This window comes from Apium graveolens, unplaced genomic scaffold, assembly GCF_009905375.1.
Source record: "Apium graveolens cultivar Ventura unplaced genomic scaffold, ASM990537v1 ctg7258, whole genome shotgun sequence".
NCBI lineage: Eukaryota > Viridiplantae > Streptophyta > Magnoliopsida > Apiales > Apiaceae > Apium > Apium graveolens.
Genome location: NW_027420175.1, coordinates 16774 through 33328, shown reverse-complemented (window position 1 = coordinate 33328; position 16555 = coordinate 16774). Strand labels below are relative to the sequence as shown.

Genomic DNA, 16555 nt, shown 5'->3' with positions numbered 1-16555 from the left:
GGCTCCGTGATGTATTCTTATATTCGCAAAAAGGTTGTTGTTTTGATAAAAGAGTTTTTGATTACTTACCCAACACTCGGGAAGTAAAATTCTTGGAATAAGTTAATCCATTAACAGGCATCGCCTGGGAAATATCGGTGAGTTTTTCTTTCCAACTAGATGCGACTTCTTGGCGGAGTCGTATCAACAAGTTCCTACTTGGGAAAAGGGGAGACGAGCTTTACGTTTCAGAGTCATGGATTTCATCTGAACTAGGAGTGGCGTAAGTGGTCGAGTGGCGCCGGCCCAGCCTTATTATATTGGCCCAAATGGCCTGGAAGTTCCGCTAAGACGGTCCAGTCCTTGGGAGTCAAGTGTTCGGTTGACAAGTAAATCCGACAGGTTCTCCTCTACATGTAGAAAATGGTGGGGCTGTACTACTGCGACTGATCATCGTAAGTGGTCTTCCTGGCACGGCAAACTCCCGTAATGAGTTCATCATCCAGTTTGGATATTTTTGCAACACTACCCGGAGCATTCGATCGAAAGGCTACAGATGGGTGATTGCTGAGGCATTGACAGGGTCAAACGGTTATAATGATGTTTCCCTCAAATGAAGTATCTCGTAACTTCATTTCTTTTAAACAACATTTCAAGGATTGAATCTATTCAAGTCTTATCTTGTAGTCTCATCTATGTGATGAACTTTCGAAATTGTTTATACCTTGAACGGTGGTGGTTCAAGTAGTATTCGGAAAAGATATAAGTATATTGGAGTATCTTGTAACTTCATCTTTTCAACTTATATCCAGTTAATGATTATCTTATGAATGATAAAGATTTTCAGAAAAATGTTGAGACAAGGTTAGATATATGAGATCGCCTTGCAACGATATTTTTATACAGTTATAAACTGGAACTCTGTGTATATTATACATGTCAGAGGATTTCAAAGATTGTGAAAAGTATATATGTATATATATACTGAATATTTTGCGACTTGGTCGCGTTAAGATATCAACTTGGTTCATTTCTTCTGGACCAAGACTTTCATGAGTACTATGAGAATGCTCATATATTGTTAATTATTATACATATTATTTCGGTGGGCTTGTTGCTCACCCTTACTTTCTTCTTTCTTCACACAACAACAGATAAAAAAGATGAACAGGACCAAGCTTCCAATTCGCAAGCGGTCAGGAAACGTTCTGCAGTTTTCTGGAAGCGTTGATGCCACCGTAGCTGAGGTAGGAACTACCAATAGGCTAGGCTTTCAACTATTGATGAACCAGACTTATGTATATTATGAATTGTAATAATGGCAAAGAATATGTAAATTATTCAGAAACCCTATTGAGGTGAAATGGTTTATAATTGTGGAATAAAATGACTTGTGTTATTTTTGGGTATTCATCTCTGAGACTATAACTTGTGGTGTGTGTGTATATTGTGGGGTCACAATACGCAGTAGTTGGTTGATTATTAAGATTAAGTATTATTAAGGGAAATGGAACTCGTGACAACCCGGATTCCCGACCCCGGATTTGGGGGTGTTACATGTAGTTAGTTTTATATTTTATTTGTTAACTAAAAAAATGACCATTATCACTGGTGTTGTGTCAAGAGTCTTAAAACACATAGAAGAAATACATGTAAATAATCACAAGTGTATTTGACAAATAAGTTAAAATTTGGGCGAACTAACTCAACAATAGAAATCTCTGGGAACTAAAAAGTAGAGCAAAGAAAATGTAATAAATTAATTGGCACAGTGGTAAATAATAAAGAATAATTAATACTTCTTGTAAATGAACTAACTAAACTCACGTAAGGGTGTAACTAAATTGGAGTCATAACTAATTTTACTTGCAAAAAAATCGTGAATGTTTTTAGCAACTACCAATCGTCGGACACTCTTAGATATTCGGGTGGCATTAGCCAATATCTTTAAATTGATATTATAATTCAGTTTTATTACTTCTTCATTTAAGTTACATCCATTAAAAAATGAACAGAGAAATGGCAGTTAAAATTGTATAAGGAAAATAAATATGTAAAATGAGTGTACAATACTTATAGATATACATAAAAGGGAATGACTTACCCATAATTAGGGTCACGTTTACCTCATCAACTTGAATAGTAACAAGAAGCAAGTGATGATCAATCAGTCACCTCGTTAAAGGAACCTTGCTCCAACATATAACCAACATATTTCAATTTACCTTATATGTTTTTACGGAAAAGGTAAGAAGCAAGCATTTCCCTATAATTAAATTGATATTAAATTAATCAAAAAAACAAAATCGAGAGAATAAGTTTGGATACCGTACATGTCATCTTGCAAGCTTGCCAAGCTAGTTATAGTTTAACAGATTAGCTCAAACAATAAGATTTTAACTTCAGGTCCAGCAAAATTTATAAATATGGAAAAGATCATTCCTGAGTTGTGATAAATTATATCCATTGCATAATTAAGAGTAATGAAATAGCATACTAGCAGCAAGAAAGAGTTTAATGCAAGGTGTTAAGTATAGACTCTTCATAACTAATATCGAACATACTGAAGTTTTGAACTAACATGTTGATATCAACGCTTGGTGGGAGGAATCCAGATCAGCACCAAAAATATGTTGAGCCAAAAATGATGATCATATATAAAGTACTCTAACAAGTATCTTAATTATGTTTTTTAAGTAATTTTTTAAATGATTAAACACCTTACTAAATCAGATGATATGATGTTGTTCTTTTGTTTGGGAATGCAGAGAGTTGGGTATATCAATAAGAGAAAGAGCCTAATGAGTAGACACAATTAAGACTAGTTTTTATTTTGTGCCTTCCTCTACATATGTGTTAAAAAATATATAGGTCACATGTACAAAATGCCTATTCTATACCAGTACTTATAAAATATGTATTTTTCTACATGACATGATGACGTTGATGTATAGCTAAATTGAAAAAAAAATATTCTTTTACGGTAACTTTTTCAACTAATCTCATTTAGAATAAACTAGTACTTATTAACTTACAATAGAAATAAAAAGTAAACTCCTAGACGGCTAGATGTATCTATACAAGATATGAAACTACTTAAATGTTGGTCGGCTTATAATAATATTTTCGCAAAAGAAGCATGGGCATAAGCTATAATATTTTATTTATTTTTATCAACCTAAGTTCAACATCATAATGATCAAAAAAGAAAGAAGGATCCAAAACTCTTAGTTGGGCTCTTGATGAGCGCTAGTATATTGCTTGATTTCTTCTTCAATTCTTAATGTTTCGTCCCTTATTTTTGTCTGGGTGAATGGACATTATTTTTGTAGGAGGAGAAAACTGATAGTTAATAAGCAGCATGTTACCTCCATTAGTTTGAGGCATTTTGGTAAGTATCCAAAAATAAATTTATGCGGGCTCGGCCCAAATCGACAATATCATTTTAATGTGAAGAGGCTCGCACGTAGTCCAATAAGTAGTATCATAGCCAGGTTACTTATTGGGCCACGTGCGAACCTTAACTCCATATTAGTATGATATTATCCGCTTTATGCGCACAGGATTTATTTTGGGGAACATCCCACACTACAACATTTTTGCAATCATATAACTGTTTTTTTGTCGTTGTGTGACAAGTATGTTTCTGTTGTGTTTCCAACACTCGTGTGATTGAACATCAGACAATGGTTGTTTTTACCCTTGTAAAAATAGAGATTAAACAACCTGTTAGAGTACTTGTGTTAACATGGAAGACAGAACAGTTATTCAACAAACCATTGTTGGAACTTTTTAAAATAACTATTTTTTTATTCAACTACTGTCTATCTAACTTAACAATAATGGTTTGTTAACTTATTCGATATTTTCATAAACAACAGTTTATAATCTTTTTTTAACCAGTAAAACCATTATCATGAATGTTTTTTGTTTAAAAGACAATGGTGTAAAAAATTTAAACCATTGCAAAGAATATCAAAAGACAACAATTTTTTTTTAAAAATATATGTGCAGTGACACATACAACGGTCTTCATCATTTTTAAGTGGGTTGCACACAATTTTTTACAAAGTTAATCTCATTATTTAAAATAAATCAATTTTAAAATAAAATGATATTATAATAATTTAATTGTTATTTCACAATTGAAATTAAATTTATAATACAAAGGTTCTCTACCAGAATTACAACTATAACTTAAAATCTATTTCTAAATATGCTCATTAAGGTACACAATAACTAATTTGCATACATATACTCATAAGGGGTAGGGACAGTCAAGTTCCATTCAAGCCCACCGAGAATTTTCTTCTCCATAACTAGCACTTGTTGATTAGTGTAACCTTTGTGTGAAATTTTGGTAAAATCATTCACTTCAGGGGCCCATATCTCTTCATACTTTGAGGCTGTAAGCATTGAACTAATGCCCAATAACTGCAGTTCCTTCCTTGCCACTATCTCCGTTGCTAGATAGCGATCGATTATGTTGATTGTGAGGTAAATATTCTCTGGCATCAGATCCAATTTTTTGTGAATTTCAATCAACCAGTCTACAAGTATGGCTCTCATTTTCTTATTAATTTCAGGATGTGACTGTATGTAGTCAAAAACCTTGGTTTCATTCTACAAGAGAGAAGAGTTTGACAGGTCAGACTTGTGCAATATAGTACTACAAGTATTAAGTTCAATACAATTTGTTCAAGATTAAAATGTACATCAACAAGCTTGTAGAACTTGTACATGTCCTCCATATACTCAACAGCTGCCAACTCATTGTTGGCATCAGCAACATCAATATCAACAATTTGTACCTTGGGTTTCTTAGTTAATCTGCAAGCAGCAGGAGAACTATTACAACCGTTTCAGCGGCTGAAACGGCACCATTACAACCAGTCGGAATGCACGCTATTGGAGTAGATTCAAGAGCTACTAGTAATGTATCATGTCACCGTGATTCAGTCACTGAACCTATTATGGTTTTAATGTTTAGGCTAACTCGTTTTAGTCTATCTGCCCAACTATATACTTATCAGTAAAGAAGTGTTCTTAAGGAATTATTTTCCTTGAAATTGCAAAGAAGTGTTAATCATATAAATATACATTCTTTTGTGCTTCACTACTCGTTTGCACTAATAACAAGTATCCATTACACAATTAACTAACCATAAAGTAGCTGAAAAAACCAGCATTAAAAGCAGAGTTTAACGATAATGATGCAAAAACACAAGATTAAACTCGAAAATCAGATAAAGTCTATGAGAAAACTTAACTCTGCAAGTAGTAAAATATCGTATCATCACTTTGCAACTTTGCATTTGTGGGGAGCATTCATCATTTGTGAGGAGCATTCAACAATCTCGTATGCTTACTATTATGCTAAATGACTAAAAACAATTATCACTACCACACCAAAATAGCAGACCTTTGCCTTTTATCTTGTAATATAGTACTAGACAAAAGTTCAGGAAGAAATGGGAAGAAGTCATAAACACTAAATTGTCAACAAGTTATAAAATTATGATGTGAATACTTATGAAGTGCATTCATATCTCAATAAAAGGCCTCAACTAGTCTGACATCCTTATACAAAAGCAAATATAGGCATATAAAGAGTAACTAACAAAAAATACATTACTTAAAGGCAAAAAAAAAGGCAGCACTGTAATAATTAGAAATCAATTAAAGGACTCGGACCAGTCTTAAACAGCAAAGTTCAAATGCTATATGTCTTGGTGGGATAACTAAAACAGAAGTTTAAGATAATAGTGATGAACCTACGGGTTATGGCAATCAGTAGTGTCCTCGTTTACAAGAAGAGACCATTTCGTCCTTCCACTACACCCAAAATGCTTAACCTACATGACTTTATGCCCAAATATAAATTGAAACCCAATCCTAAACTGAAGCCCTAAACTAATAAAAGAATAAGACCTAAAAATTTAATTACAAATGGAAGAATAGAAAATAGAAAACAACTCCAAATCGAAGAAAAGTACACATACATCTAAATATGTGTGATGCGTAGAGATATATACACTTACATCGATCTGGGTGTCTATGAAGTGTATTGACTCTGGTTGTAAGATTGAGAGAGAAGGAGATAGAGGGGGAGAGATGGAGAGAAAGAGAGAGTTCGATCTGTTTATGATGTTGAGATTGAATAGCGGAGGGTATGATATTTAGGGATTGAGATAGAAGGGGGAAACCAAGACTTGAGAAGGCATAAATGAAATATTGGCCGGTGGAGGAAACCAAATATTAGTCTTGATTTAGTAAAAAAATATCAAATTTACAAGTAGGTGTATTTAAATAATAATAACTTCAAATAATTTTCAGTATTACATAATTTGACATAAAAATTGAAAATTTTAAATTATTTTTTAAAGTATTAAAAGTTATAACATTACCATTCTACAACATCATCGAAAAAATATCTTCATGAAATTAATTTCGTAATCGAGAAATAATCTTAATTTTTGGATTTGGACTTTTAATCAATTTTCATTAAAATTGAAATTTTAAATTATTTTTTACAATATTAAAAGTAATAACATTAACATTCTCCAAGATCATCGGAAAAAAATCTTCATGAAATTAATTCTTTAATCGAAAAATAATCTTAATTTTTGGATTTGCACTTTTATTCAAAAAAATTTATAATCATGCAAGATATAATTTGTAGTAATTTTTTAATAACTTATCGCATTCTAGGAAGTAGTGCTTCTACAAGATTTATCTATTCCTGACATCCAAGATAAATTTGAAATTTTTTAATAATTTTTTATATGATTAAAATTGATGTATTTTAATATCTATATGGTTGGATCGTCAAAAAACTCATTTAAAAATTTATCTTATAAATCGTGAACAAATCTCGGTGTTGGGAGTAGTACTTTTATTAGATTTTTCTAATCCTGACATGCAAAATTAATTTGAAATTTTTTAATAATTTTTTTATATGACTAAAATTGATATATCTAAACATCCGAAAAGTTGGATCGTCGAAAAAAATTATTTTAAATATTAATCTTGTAAATCGTGAACGAGTCTTGTTGTTGGGAGTGGTACTTTTACTAGATTTTCCGAATCCTAACATGCAAGATGAATTTGAAATTTTTAATAATTTTTTCATATGACTAAAATTGATATATCTTAACATCCGTACGGTTCAATCATCGAAAAAATCATTTTAAAAATTAATCTTGTAAATCGGAAACGAGTCTTGTTGTTGGGGGTGGTACTTTTACTAGATTTTCCGATTTCTGACATGCAAAATGAATATGAAATTTTTTAATAATTTTTTTATATGACTAAAATCGATATATTTTCATATATATATGGCTCGATCGTCGAAAAACTCATTTTAAAAATTTATCTTATAAATCGTGAACAAATCTCGTTGTTAGGAGTGATACTTTTACTACATTTTTCTAATCCTCACATGCAAGATTAATTTGAAATTTTTAATAATTTTTTCATATGACTAAAATTGATTTATCTTAACATACTTACAGTTGGATCATCGAAAAAATCATTTTAAATATTAATCTTGTAAATCGGGAACGAGTCTCGTTGTCGGGAGGGGTACTTTTACTAGATTTTTCTAATCATGACATGCAAGATGGATTTCAAATTTGTTAATAATTTTTTCATATGACTAAAATTGATATATCTTAATATCCGTATGATTGGATCATCAAAAAATTCATTTTAAAAATTAATCTTGTAAATCGGGAACGAGTCTCGTTGTCGGGAGTGTTACTTTTACTAGATTTTTCTGATCCTGACATGCAAGATAGATTTCAAATTTGTTAATAATTTTTTAATATAAATAAAGTTGATATATCTTAACATTGGTACGGCTGGCTCATCGAAAAAATCATTTTAAAAATTTATCTTGTAAATCTGGAACGAGTCTCGTTGTTGGGAGTGGTACTTTAACTAAATTTTTCTAATCCTGACATGCAAGATGGATTTCAAATTTGTTAATAATTTTTTCATGACTAAAATTGATATATCTTAACATCCTTACGGTTGGATCGTCGAAAAAATCATTTTAAAAATTAATCTTGTAAATCAGGAACGAGTCTCGTTGTGGGGGTGGTACTTTTACTAGATTTTTGTAATCCTGGCATGCAAGATGGATTTCAAATTTGTTAATAATTTTTGGATATGACTAAAATTGATATATCTTAACATCTGTACGGTTGGATCGTCGAAAATTTCATTTAAAAAAATGATTTTGTAAATCAGGAACGAGTCTCGTTGTCGGGATGGGTTTATGGGATTTTTCTATTCCTGGCATGCAAGATGAATTTTAAATTTTTTAATAATTTTTTTGTATGACTAAAATTGATATATCTTAATTTCCGTATAATTGGGTCGTCGAAAAAATTATTTAAAAAATTTATCTTGTTAACAGAGAAACTCATTTTATACAGTAATATTTTTACAATGGTTTTCTTGAAACACCATTTTGTAACGATCAACAAAGACAATGCTTTTTTATTATAAAACCGTTGTGTAAGCATATCAGCTTTTTTCAATCTAACGGCTAATATCTAATCTCATTTCAATCAAGGGCTGTCATTTCCACACTTCAGCAATCCGAGTAAAATGTTTACAACCTATCATGAGGTGCCACCTCATCAGGTGGTGCCCACTTAAATTATAAAATAACTATTTTAGACAAGAGTTTTATTATGTTGTATGAAGGTTTCTAAGACAACCATTCTAAAAAGTATTGTGTGAATTACACAACGTAATATCTAAAAGCTTGTATGAGACCAACTAAGAGAACACTTTTGTTTTAACATAAAACCGTTGTATAAGAATATCAGTTATTTTTTGATCTAACAGCCGATATCAAATCTCATTTCAATGAAGGGCACTCATTTCGTCACCTCAGCAATCCTTGTGAATGATTTACCACCTATCACGTGTTGCCACCTCAATACGTGATACCCATTAAAATTTCTCAGACAACTGTTTTTATCCTGTTGTTTGATGGTTTAGAGGACAACCTTTCTGAAAAACCGTTGTCTGAATTACACAATGTAATGTCAAAACGGTTATCTTATATCCCTATACGTTAACATAGTAACAGCGGTTTATAATCGTTGTGTTAAAGATTAACAACAACACTACATTTAAAAAACCGTTTTCTGACTCGATGAGAGAATACAACTTTTACAACAGTTTAAAAAAGATGAATATCCGTTGTTTGTTCTGGAGCTCACACAACTGTTTTTTCTGCAAAATCAATTAACCGTTGTATGATTTTTTAGGACGATAGTTTTTTTTTACCGTTGTCTATCAACTGTTGTCTGATTGCAAAATTTTTGTAGTGCCAAATCTAACGACCAAGAAAATTACGCTCGTATTATATTATAATAAAGATATTTATATGTATTATTATGTGATTAAATGTGTTGAGTCATTAAACCCTAATTGCTATGTGATACGTGTCGTCTGTTTCGATCAGAATGTGATTCAGATATTTATTGAGTATTTTATCAGAAGTTATATGTTTTATATCAAAACCCGTACAGCTCAAATAGTGTTTTAAAGCCCGTATTTCAAATAAAATCATTGGCCCTATTTTGCCAAAACGACCTGTATCATATCGCTATTCTGAACCCCTAGACGTTTTACAAATTTACCTTTTTCGCGAAAGATGACTTTTCCGGACCTCTTCGGGTACCAAAAGCCCCACAAAAATCACATTTTTATTTTTATATGATCATGAAATTATTATACATCATTATTCTTTGCATTTTTGTAATATTCACATTTTTTGGGAATTTTTAGCATTTATTTTGTATTTATTGGATATTTAAAAAATCATTATTAATACCCAAAAATTATAAAAATTGGGGCCAAATATTTTTATTAGGTTTGTAATTAGCCCCTTAATTTTATTTAGGGGTATTATTTTCAGTACTATAAATAGCTGAATTAATATTAATTTTTAGTTAATTAATTATTAAAAATCAGTTTAATTAAATTAGAAAGTGTCGGTGACAAGTATGTTCTTAGAGGAGTGAGAAGATCAATCCATCATTTTAGGAGATTCACTAATCCATTGTAAAAGTTCGAGTAACCGATACAATCCTTGTGAAGAGACGAATCTATTGATATTAATATCAACAACTGAGGTTCGATTAATCTCAAAATCAATTTTTATGTTCTTGGCATGAATTTCGGTTTTTGATTGTGAAGAATCATTTGATTGTTTGGTTGATGCAGTTAATTTTGTTGTAGTCCTAGGAGTGATTAGGTATTTTTATTTTTATTTTATAACCCCTAAATCGATGTGCCGAGTTCATGGGTTTTAGTGTTTTTGATTTTATTTTTTTTAGAATTTTAGATATTTTTTATTAATATGAACTGTTGGGAATGATTATAGCAGTCTGTAGCTTTGATTTGCTATATGTTTTGTGAATTTTGGTTCACGATTGGGTAAGAAATGATTCTCCGAGGAGGTTCATCGGAAAAAAATGGAGTTTTGGTCGGAGAACGGGATGGAGTGGTCGTCGGTTGCGATGGACAGGGTGGTTGTACGGTGAGAGAAGAAAGGAACGATGTTGCAGCTTAAACGAGTCGAAATCATTGCGTTTTGGCCGGGGTTTAGGCTCGCCGGAAAGCTCGCCAAAAACGGCCACCGTCGCCGGGTTCTGGGCTGTTCTTGAGGACCCGGGTTCGACCCGGTTTCAACCCGGAATTTGACCTGGGTTTGATCTTCAAAACCAAATTTCCATTCCCCGTTTTCTGTTTCTGGATTTTTAATTAATTAATTATATTTTATAAAATCAAAAATCAGTTTTAAAAATTCTAAAAATTAAATAAAAATAAGTTTTAAATTCTGAAAAATATTATTAATACTTTCAGAATTATTTTAATAATTTAAAAATTCGAAATTAGTTATTTGATTGATTATTTAATTATTTATCTAATTATTTATTAGTTATTTATTAATTAATAATTAGGTAGTTAATTAATAAATAAGGAATAAAAATAATTGAATAATACGATTAAAGATTCGGTAATTAGTTATATAATATGAATAACTCGTACCTATGTGAAAAAGTGAACGATACGTTGGATTATAATAATTATTATTATTAGAGCGATAGTTAATTATTCGAGGAATATCGTAAAAATTATTCGAATCGAATAGTTAAATACAGATGATCGATTTAATCGTATAAGTGGTAATAAATTATAATTATCAGGAATAATAAGTTGATAGGTATACGAGGAATGCGAGTAGCTCGTATTTATACGAGTAGTTGATCGTTGAGTTAGATTATGTTGCGAATAATAATTACTTATTCGATGAATAACGTAACCGTTAGTTGCATCGATTATTTATTTCTAGATAATTGATCTAATCAAGTAAGTGATAATAATTTGTAAATAATTATAATTAATCCTAATAATTAGGGAATAATAATTCTAAAATATAATAATTATTAAATAATTATTTAAAAATATAATTAAGGATTATTTAATTATAATTAAATATTTATAATTAATTATTAATTAATTAAATCTTGTTTAATTCATAATAATTAAACTGTTACTCCGATTTGAGTGAAACGAAGACCCCTATATTCAGAAAAATGAAAAAAATCCAATAAAAATAATTGTAAATAATAATTTCTTCCGAAAGAAAGTCGTCTTGTGATAGTTAAAGGTTTATAGGCCCTAATATAGGTAGAATCGGGTCAAATAAATCCCGAAAAAATTATAAATAAAACCAAATAGGGTTAGTTAATATGGGTATAAGTCTAGTATCGATTCTAAAAAAATAATTATGAGATTAAAATCAATTATGTACCTTATATGCTATGTGCTTTACATGATTATGTGAACCTTATGTGTTATATAATTCTATATATTTATATACGCGAGTCAGATAGAAACGCATGGGTAGATTATTAGGGTTACGTGGTATCAATTTGAGATACGCGTATGTAATAAGTTATCTAAATGACTACCTTTCCATGACTGATTCAGTATCGGCAAGGCAGATCAAGCAGGAGACCGAAGACTGTGTGTTGAATCAGGTTAAGTACGCGCCAGGCAAATTTTTCGCCTATTCTAAATTCAGAATAGTGAAATATATCCTACTTTTCATATCAATTATACATTGATAATTCTTGTTCATATACACTGATACCCAGTTATTGATTCTTGTTTCTATTTCATTTCGATTCTTGATTTCTCCCAATTTATTGAATCCTCTATTCATACTACAAGAAATTTGGCTTTTACCTACACATTATAAAGGTAGGTAAAAATACTTTATGTGTAGGTAAAGAGTTTTACCCACTAATAAAATATTGGTAGCGATTGGTAGGTAAAGGTTGGTGGAGAAATAGTCTTTACCTACATTTATTCAATTGGTAGGTAAAATATAAAGTGGTCCCTACTTTTCCAAATCATGAAAGATGAGTCATCGATGATATGTCACAAGTATATTGCAATAAGTTATTTCCACGTTGAAACCCATGTGGTGGCTCACGAGTGATCCACATAGTTTTAGAAGTTTGTAACATGAGTGGTCGGAAAAAGTCAATTCGTGTCCGAGATTAGGCCATGATATATAATTGTTTTATTTCAATTAACTTTAATATTAAATACATAAAATTGAAATGTGTAAATTTGAAAAAACATGAAATAATTTATTAACATGTAAAATGTACGCGCGGAATAGAATTTAAAGATTTACAATAAAAATAATACAATTCAATCTTCAAATTCTATTAGGCATTATCTTGCATATCTTTCATGAACTAGAATCAGTAAGTAAGCTCGGACCATTTTCATTTGAGATAACTATCACTCTTCAAGACTTCTATTTATCCAGAATTTTCATCATGATTCCTGTAAAGAAATCAACATTAAAATTCACTACTCAAACTTCCTTGAATTGTGGATTAATGAAATTAGAGACAAATAAATGCAATTAAAAAGGTAGAAATGGAACACCTCCAAATTAATCAATCGGTTGGTAGTTTAGAACGAATATTTCCCACACATTCTGGATGTTTGATACATGAGAGTAACTTTCTTATCTTCAAAAAAACATTCTGTGTTATTACTCCAACCCCAGTATAGCTTTGTTTCGGGGGATAAGATCAGTACTCAAAACCACCATTGTAATTTGTAAAGCGAGAATCTCTTTGAAGCATTCACTTTTATTAATTCTGAAAGTCAACAAGCATTAGACATTAGACGCACACTAACCAAATACATATAAATATTATTGATATATAATAATCAACATGTATTTATATTTTAAGAAAATAATAGATGGATGAAAATATACGTGGTAAAGCTAAAACTTGATACCTGTGTACAAGGGAGACCTGGAGAGAGATTTGAGATCCATATTGGCACGAAACTACTACTCCGCTTATATCATCATATTACTAGTCTAAATAAATACACCTCTTCCTTTGTGAAACAACCCAACTGTTAGCGAATACCATGCCACCCATTATGTGCATAACAATATCTTCTGTTATTCACTCATTTTTTATGGGAATGAATTTATCTCCAAAAAGGTATTATTTACCTTAGAATAAAATAAATTAGCTAATTTTATATTTGTAAAAATTTGAAGAATTTTCTTAACACAAAAAGATGTAATATACGTAACTGTATTTTACAAAATTTTGTAAAATTTTATTTTATTTTTATTTATAATTATATATTTGTTTACTATTTTAATACTTATGAAAAATAAATTTGTAATTTTATATAAGATATTAATAATTTATTGTAAATTCTATTAGTTCTAAATGTTCGAATGTACAATACTATTTATGTCTTATGTTTATTTTTGAGAATCATTAGTTTAATTTCAATATAACGTTTCTTGCAATGATTAATATGCATATATTTTAGGATAGAGTAGAATTTTGTATTTTAGTTAGAATTGTAGGATACAGAATTTGTTTAAAAGTTTTATTTCGTTAAAAATTTTATTTATTTTTTTTAATTTATCTATAAAATGAATTTCTAAAATTTTAAATATATAAAATAGATAAACTCATGAATATCATGATGCGACACTAATAACAGTATTTGTGTTAATTGATAATTTAAAATATAAACCAGACAAAAAAATATGAAAGTGAACTTGCTTGAATATTTTAGTTAAAATAATATTACGTAATAAAATTACATATTATTTTTAAGTTTGTTTAAAAAATGAAAATTAAAAAATTAAAAAACATGATTATAACAGAAGATATTTATGAAGGAAGAGTGACACGTAATGTGTAGGTAAAGGAAGAGTGACAGGTAATGTCCACATCACTGGTTACCAGCGTCAAATTTGGTTTGATAACGTTGCACATATAAGTAAGTTGAGTATTTTACTTTTATACACCATTAAATTCTACAATTATAAATATGTAGGTAAAGGTAGTTTTTAGCTACCAATAGATATTGGTAGGTAAATTATTTGTAGGTAAAAGTACAATTTCTTGCAGTGATATTCCAATATTTTCACCCTTGTTACATATATTATGATATATCCTGATGTTGGGATACATCGAAAGCATTCTGATTGTTCCGGATGCTCAACTTTGGACCGGATGGTTACGATACAGACTGGGTTTTACCAAGACCATTAATTAATAGGCCGTAGTTGCCTGAGTACTCCCTATGTTGGTTGGGTCTATGCAGTTGGTATAGATCTGCACTGTAACCTGACTGATGAGCAGGTTATAGTGCATAGTTAGTTCTTGTTTCCAGTCCCATTTATTTGGCACTCGCCAGTAATGGCACTTTATTATTCTATACAGATACAAATGGTTGTTCAAACCATCAGAATTCGATTCATTTATTTTCTCTTGTTACCACATATATTATTGCAGGCTTGTTGAGCAATTTTTAGCTCACCCCCTTTTATTGTTATTAGTATTTATTTTTCAGTCGAGGTAGAGAATGAACCCCATCAGAACCCGCATAATCAAGAAGCGAGTCAAGCAGTGGGACCCTCTTATACCAAGAGTGTTCAACCCTATCCCAGAAGAGAGTTTTGAGTTACCAGATCATGTGTAGGAGGATAAGTAGTAGTGTTGGTTTTAATAAAAGTTGTTTGATGAGAAATGTAGATAGAATAAAGTTTTGTAATAAAAGAGAGTTCTTGAGACAGATTATTTTTGAACTGGTTTGTAATAAAGTTAGTGTGTCGTTCTTGTTTTCAACTCTTAACCTTAAAAGATCCTGATGAGTAGCAGTAGTTCGGGGTAATTATTATACTTATATTCCGCTTGTGCAGGTTTAGTGAGTAGTTAAAATTAATAATGCCCCAAATCTATACCCCGAATTTGGAGGGTGTTACAGTTGGCATCAGAGCATAGGTTTTGACCCTTGAAAACAAGAACATTAGAATTAATTAAGATAGAAAGATCATATAAGATAGAAGTAGGAATGTTAGGGTTGTTTGTTTATGTGATTAGAAGTTATGAGTTTTAGGATTGTGATATGATTGTTTTTGCGTTATTATTGTCATGTATATTAGATGGCTTCTTTGTCGTCATTTGCGGAGCGGACCGAGTCAGACCAAGTAGCAACACAGTACTAGCCCCAACATCATTGTAGGTATTCCCTCCATTACCACCACCTCCACCTCTACCACAGGGTCCAGCACCAGATAAGTTGCCTGCCCCAGAGGTACCAGATTTTATTGATTACTTTCCATATTTTAAGCCAGAAATACCTGACTTTCCACCTTTAGAGTTTCCGATGTTTGATGTTCCTGATATGGTTGACATTCCACAGTGAAAGGACTTAGAGCCACAGGTTTCGTGCCATAGCCTGAGATTCCAGAGATTCCCCAGATGGAGCAAGAGTTAGAGCCACCTGTATATGCACCCCAGGAGCAGCCTATTTTGTTTCCTGCACCACTAGCTATCTATGCCCCTGTGCCCGGGGTATACCAGTTTCCGCAGTCAGAGTTTATGGATGAGGTAGTGGTGGATCAGCCATTACCATTGCCTTTTCGAGGTTCCCGTACAGATCTTCGCGAGCCTCGCACGGTTCTATATCAGCGGTACCAGTCAGAGAGAGAGGAGAGGGTCAGATGGAAGGATCGGTTTAGGAAGATTTTTGAGTTGTTTGAGACACAGGAGGACGGTCTAGTTCGAGCACTCCGACCAGACTACATCTTGAGAGAGAGACTACGCCGGATCCATAGGGCTGGTTCTCAAGAGTTTACTGACTTGAGGCAGCAGGACATATGTACAGAGGCAGCATATCACAGGGCGATGAGACTCACAGAGTTAGTATTAGAGGCTTTGCAGGAGGAGCTGAGCCGTGTGCCACCTGGATTCTGATCTCAGCAGACAGTGGAGTGTTGTATCTCGTATATTATCTGTAGATAGATGCAGTGTAGTATTGTATGACTAGTTTGTATGAGTGTAGCTACTAGTTTTGACTGATAACAGTAGCGGAATGACTAACATATTATAGACTTTTGTATCAAGCATTGACACCTGCAGCTGGTGTCCTACCTATATATATATATATATATATATATATAAGATGAACCTTT

At 31.4% G+C, this 16555-nt stretch overlaps 1 protein-coding gene across 1 annotated transcript; it reads right to left on the bottom strand.

Moving 5' to 3' along the window:
* Positions 1 to 4218: 4218 nt before the first annotated feature.
* LOC141703968 (G2/mitotic-specific cyclin-2-like) lies at positions 4219 to 15776 on the bottom strand. Its single transcript, XM_074507341.1, has 4 exons — positions 15722 to 15776; positions 15556 to 15664; positions 4695 to 4809; positions 4219 to 4602 (listed from the first exon to the last, which is right to left on the bottom strand). The coding sequence occupies exons 1-4, from the start codon at positions 15774 to 15776 to the stop codon at positions 4219 to 4221; spliced, it is 663 nt and encodes a 220-aa protein (XP_074363442.1).
* Between the last annotated feature and the right edge of the window lie 779 nt (positions 15777 to 16555).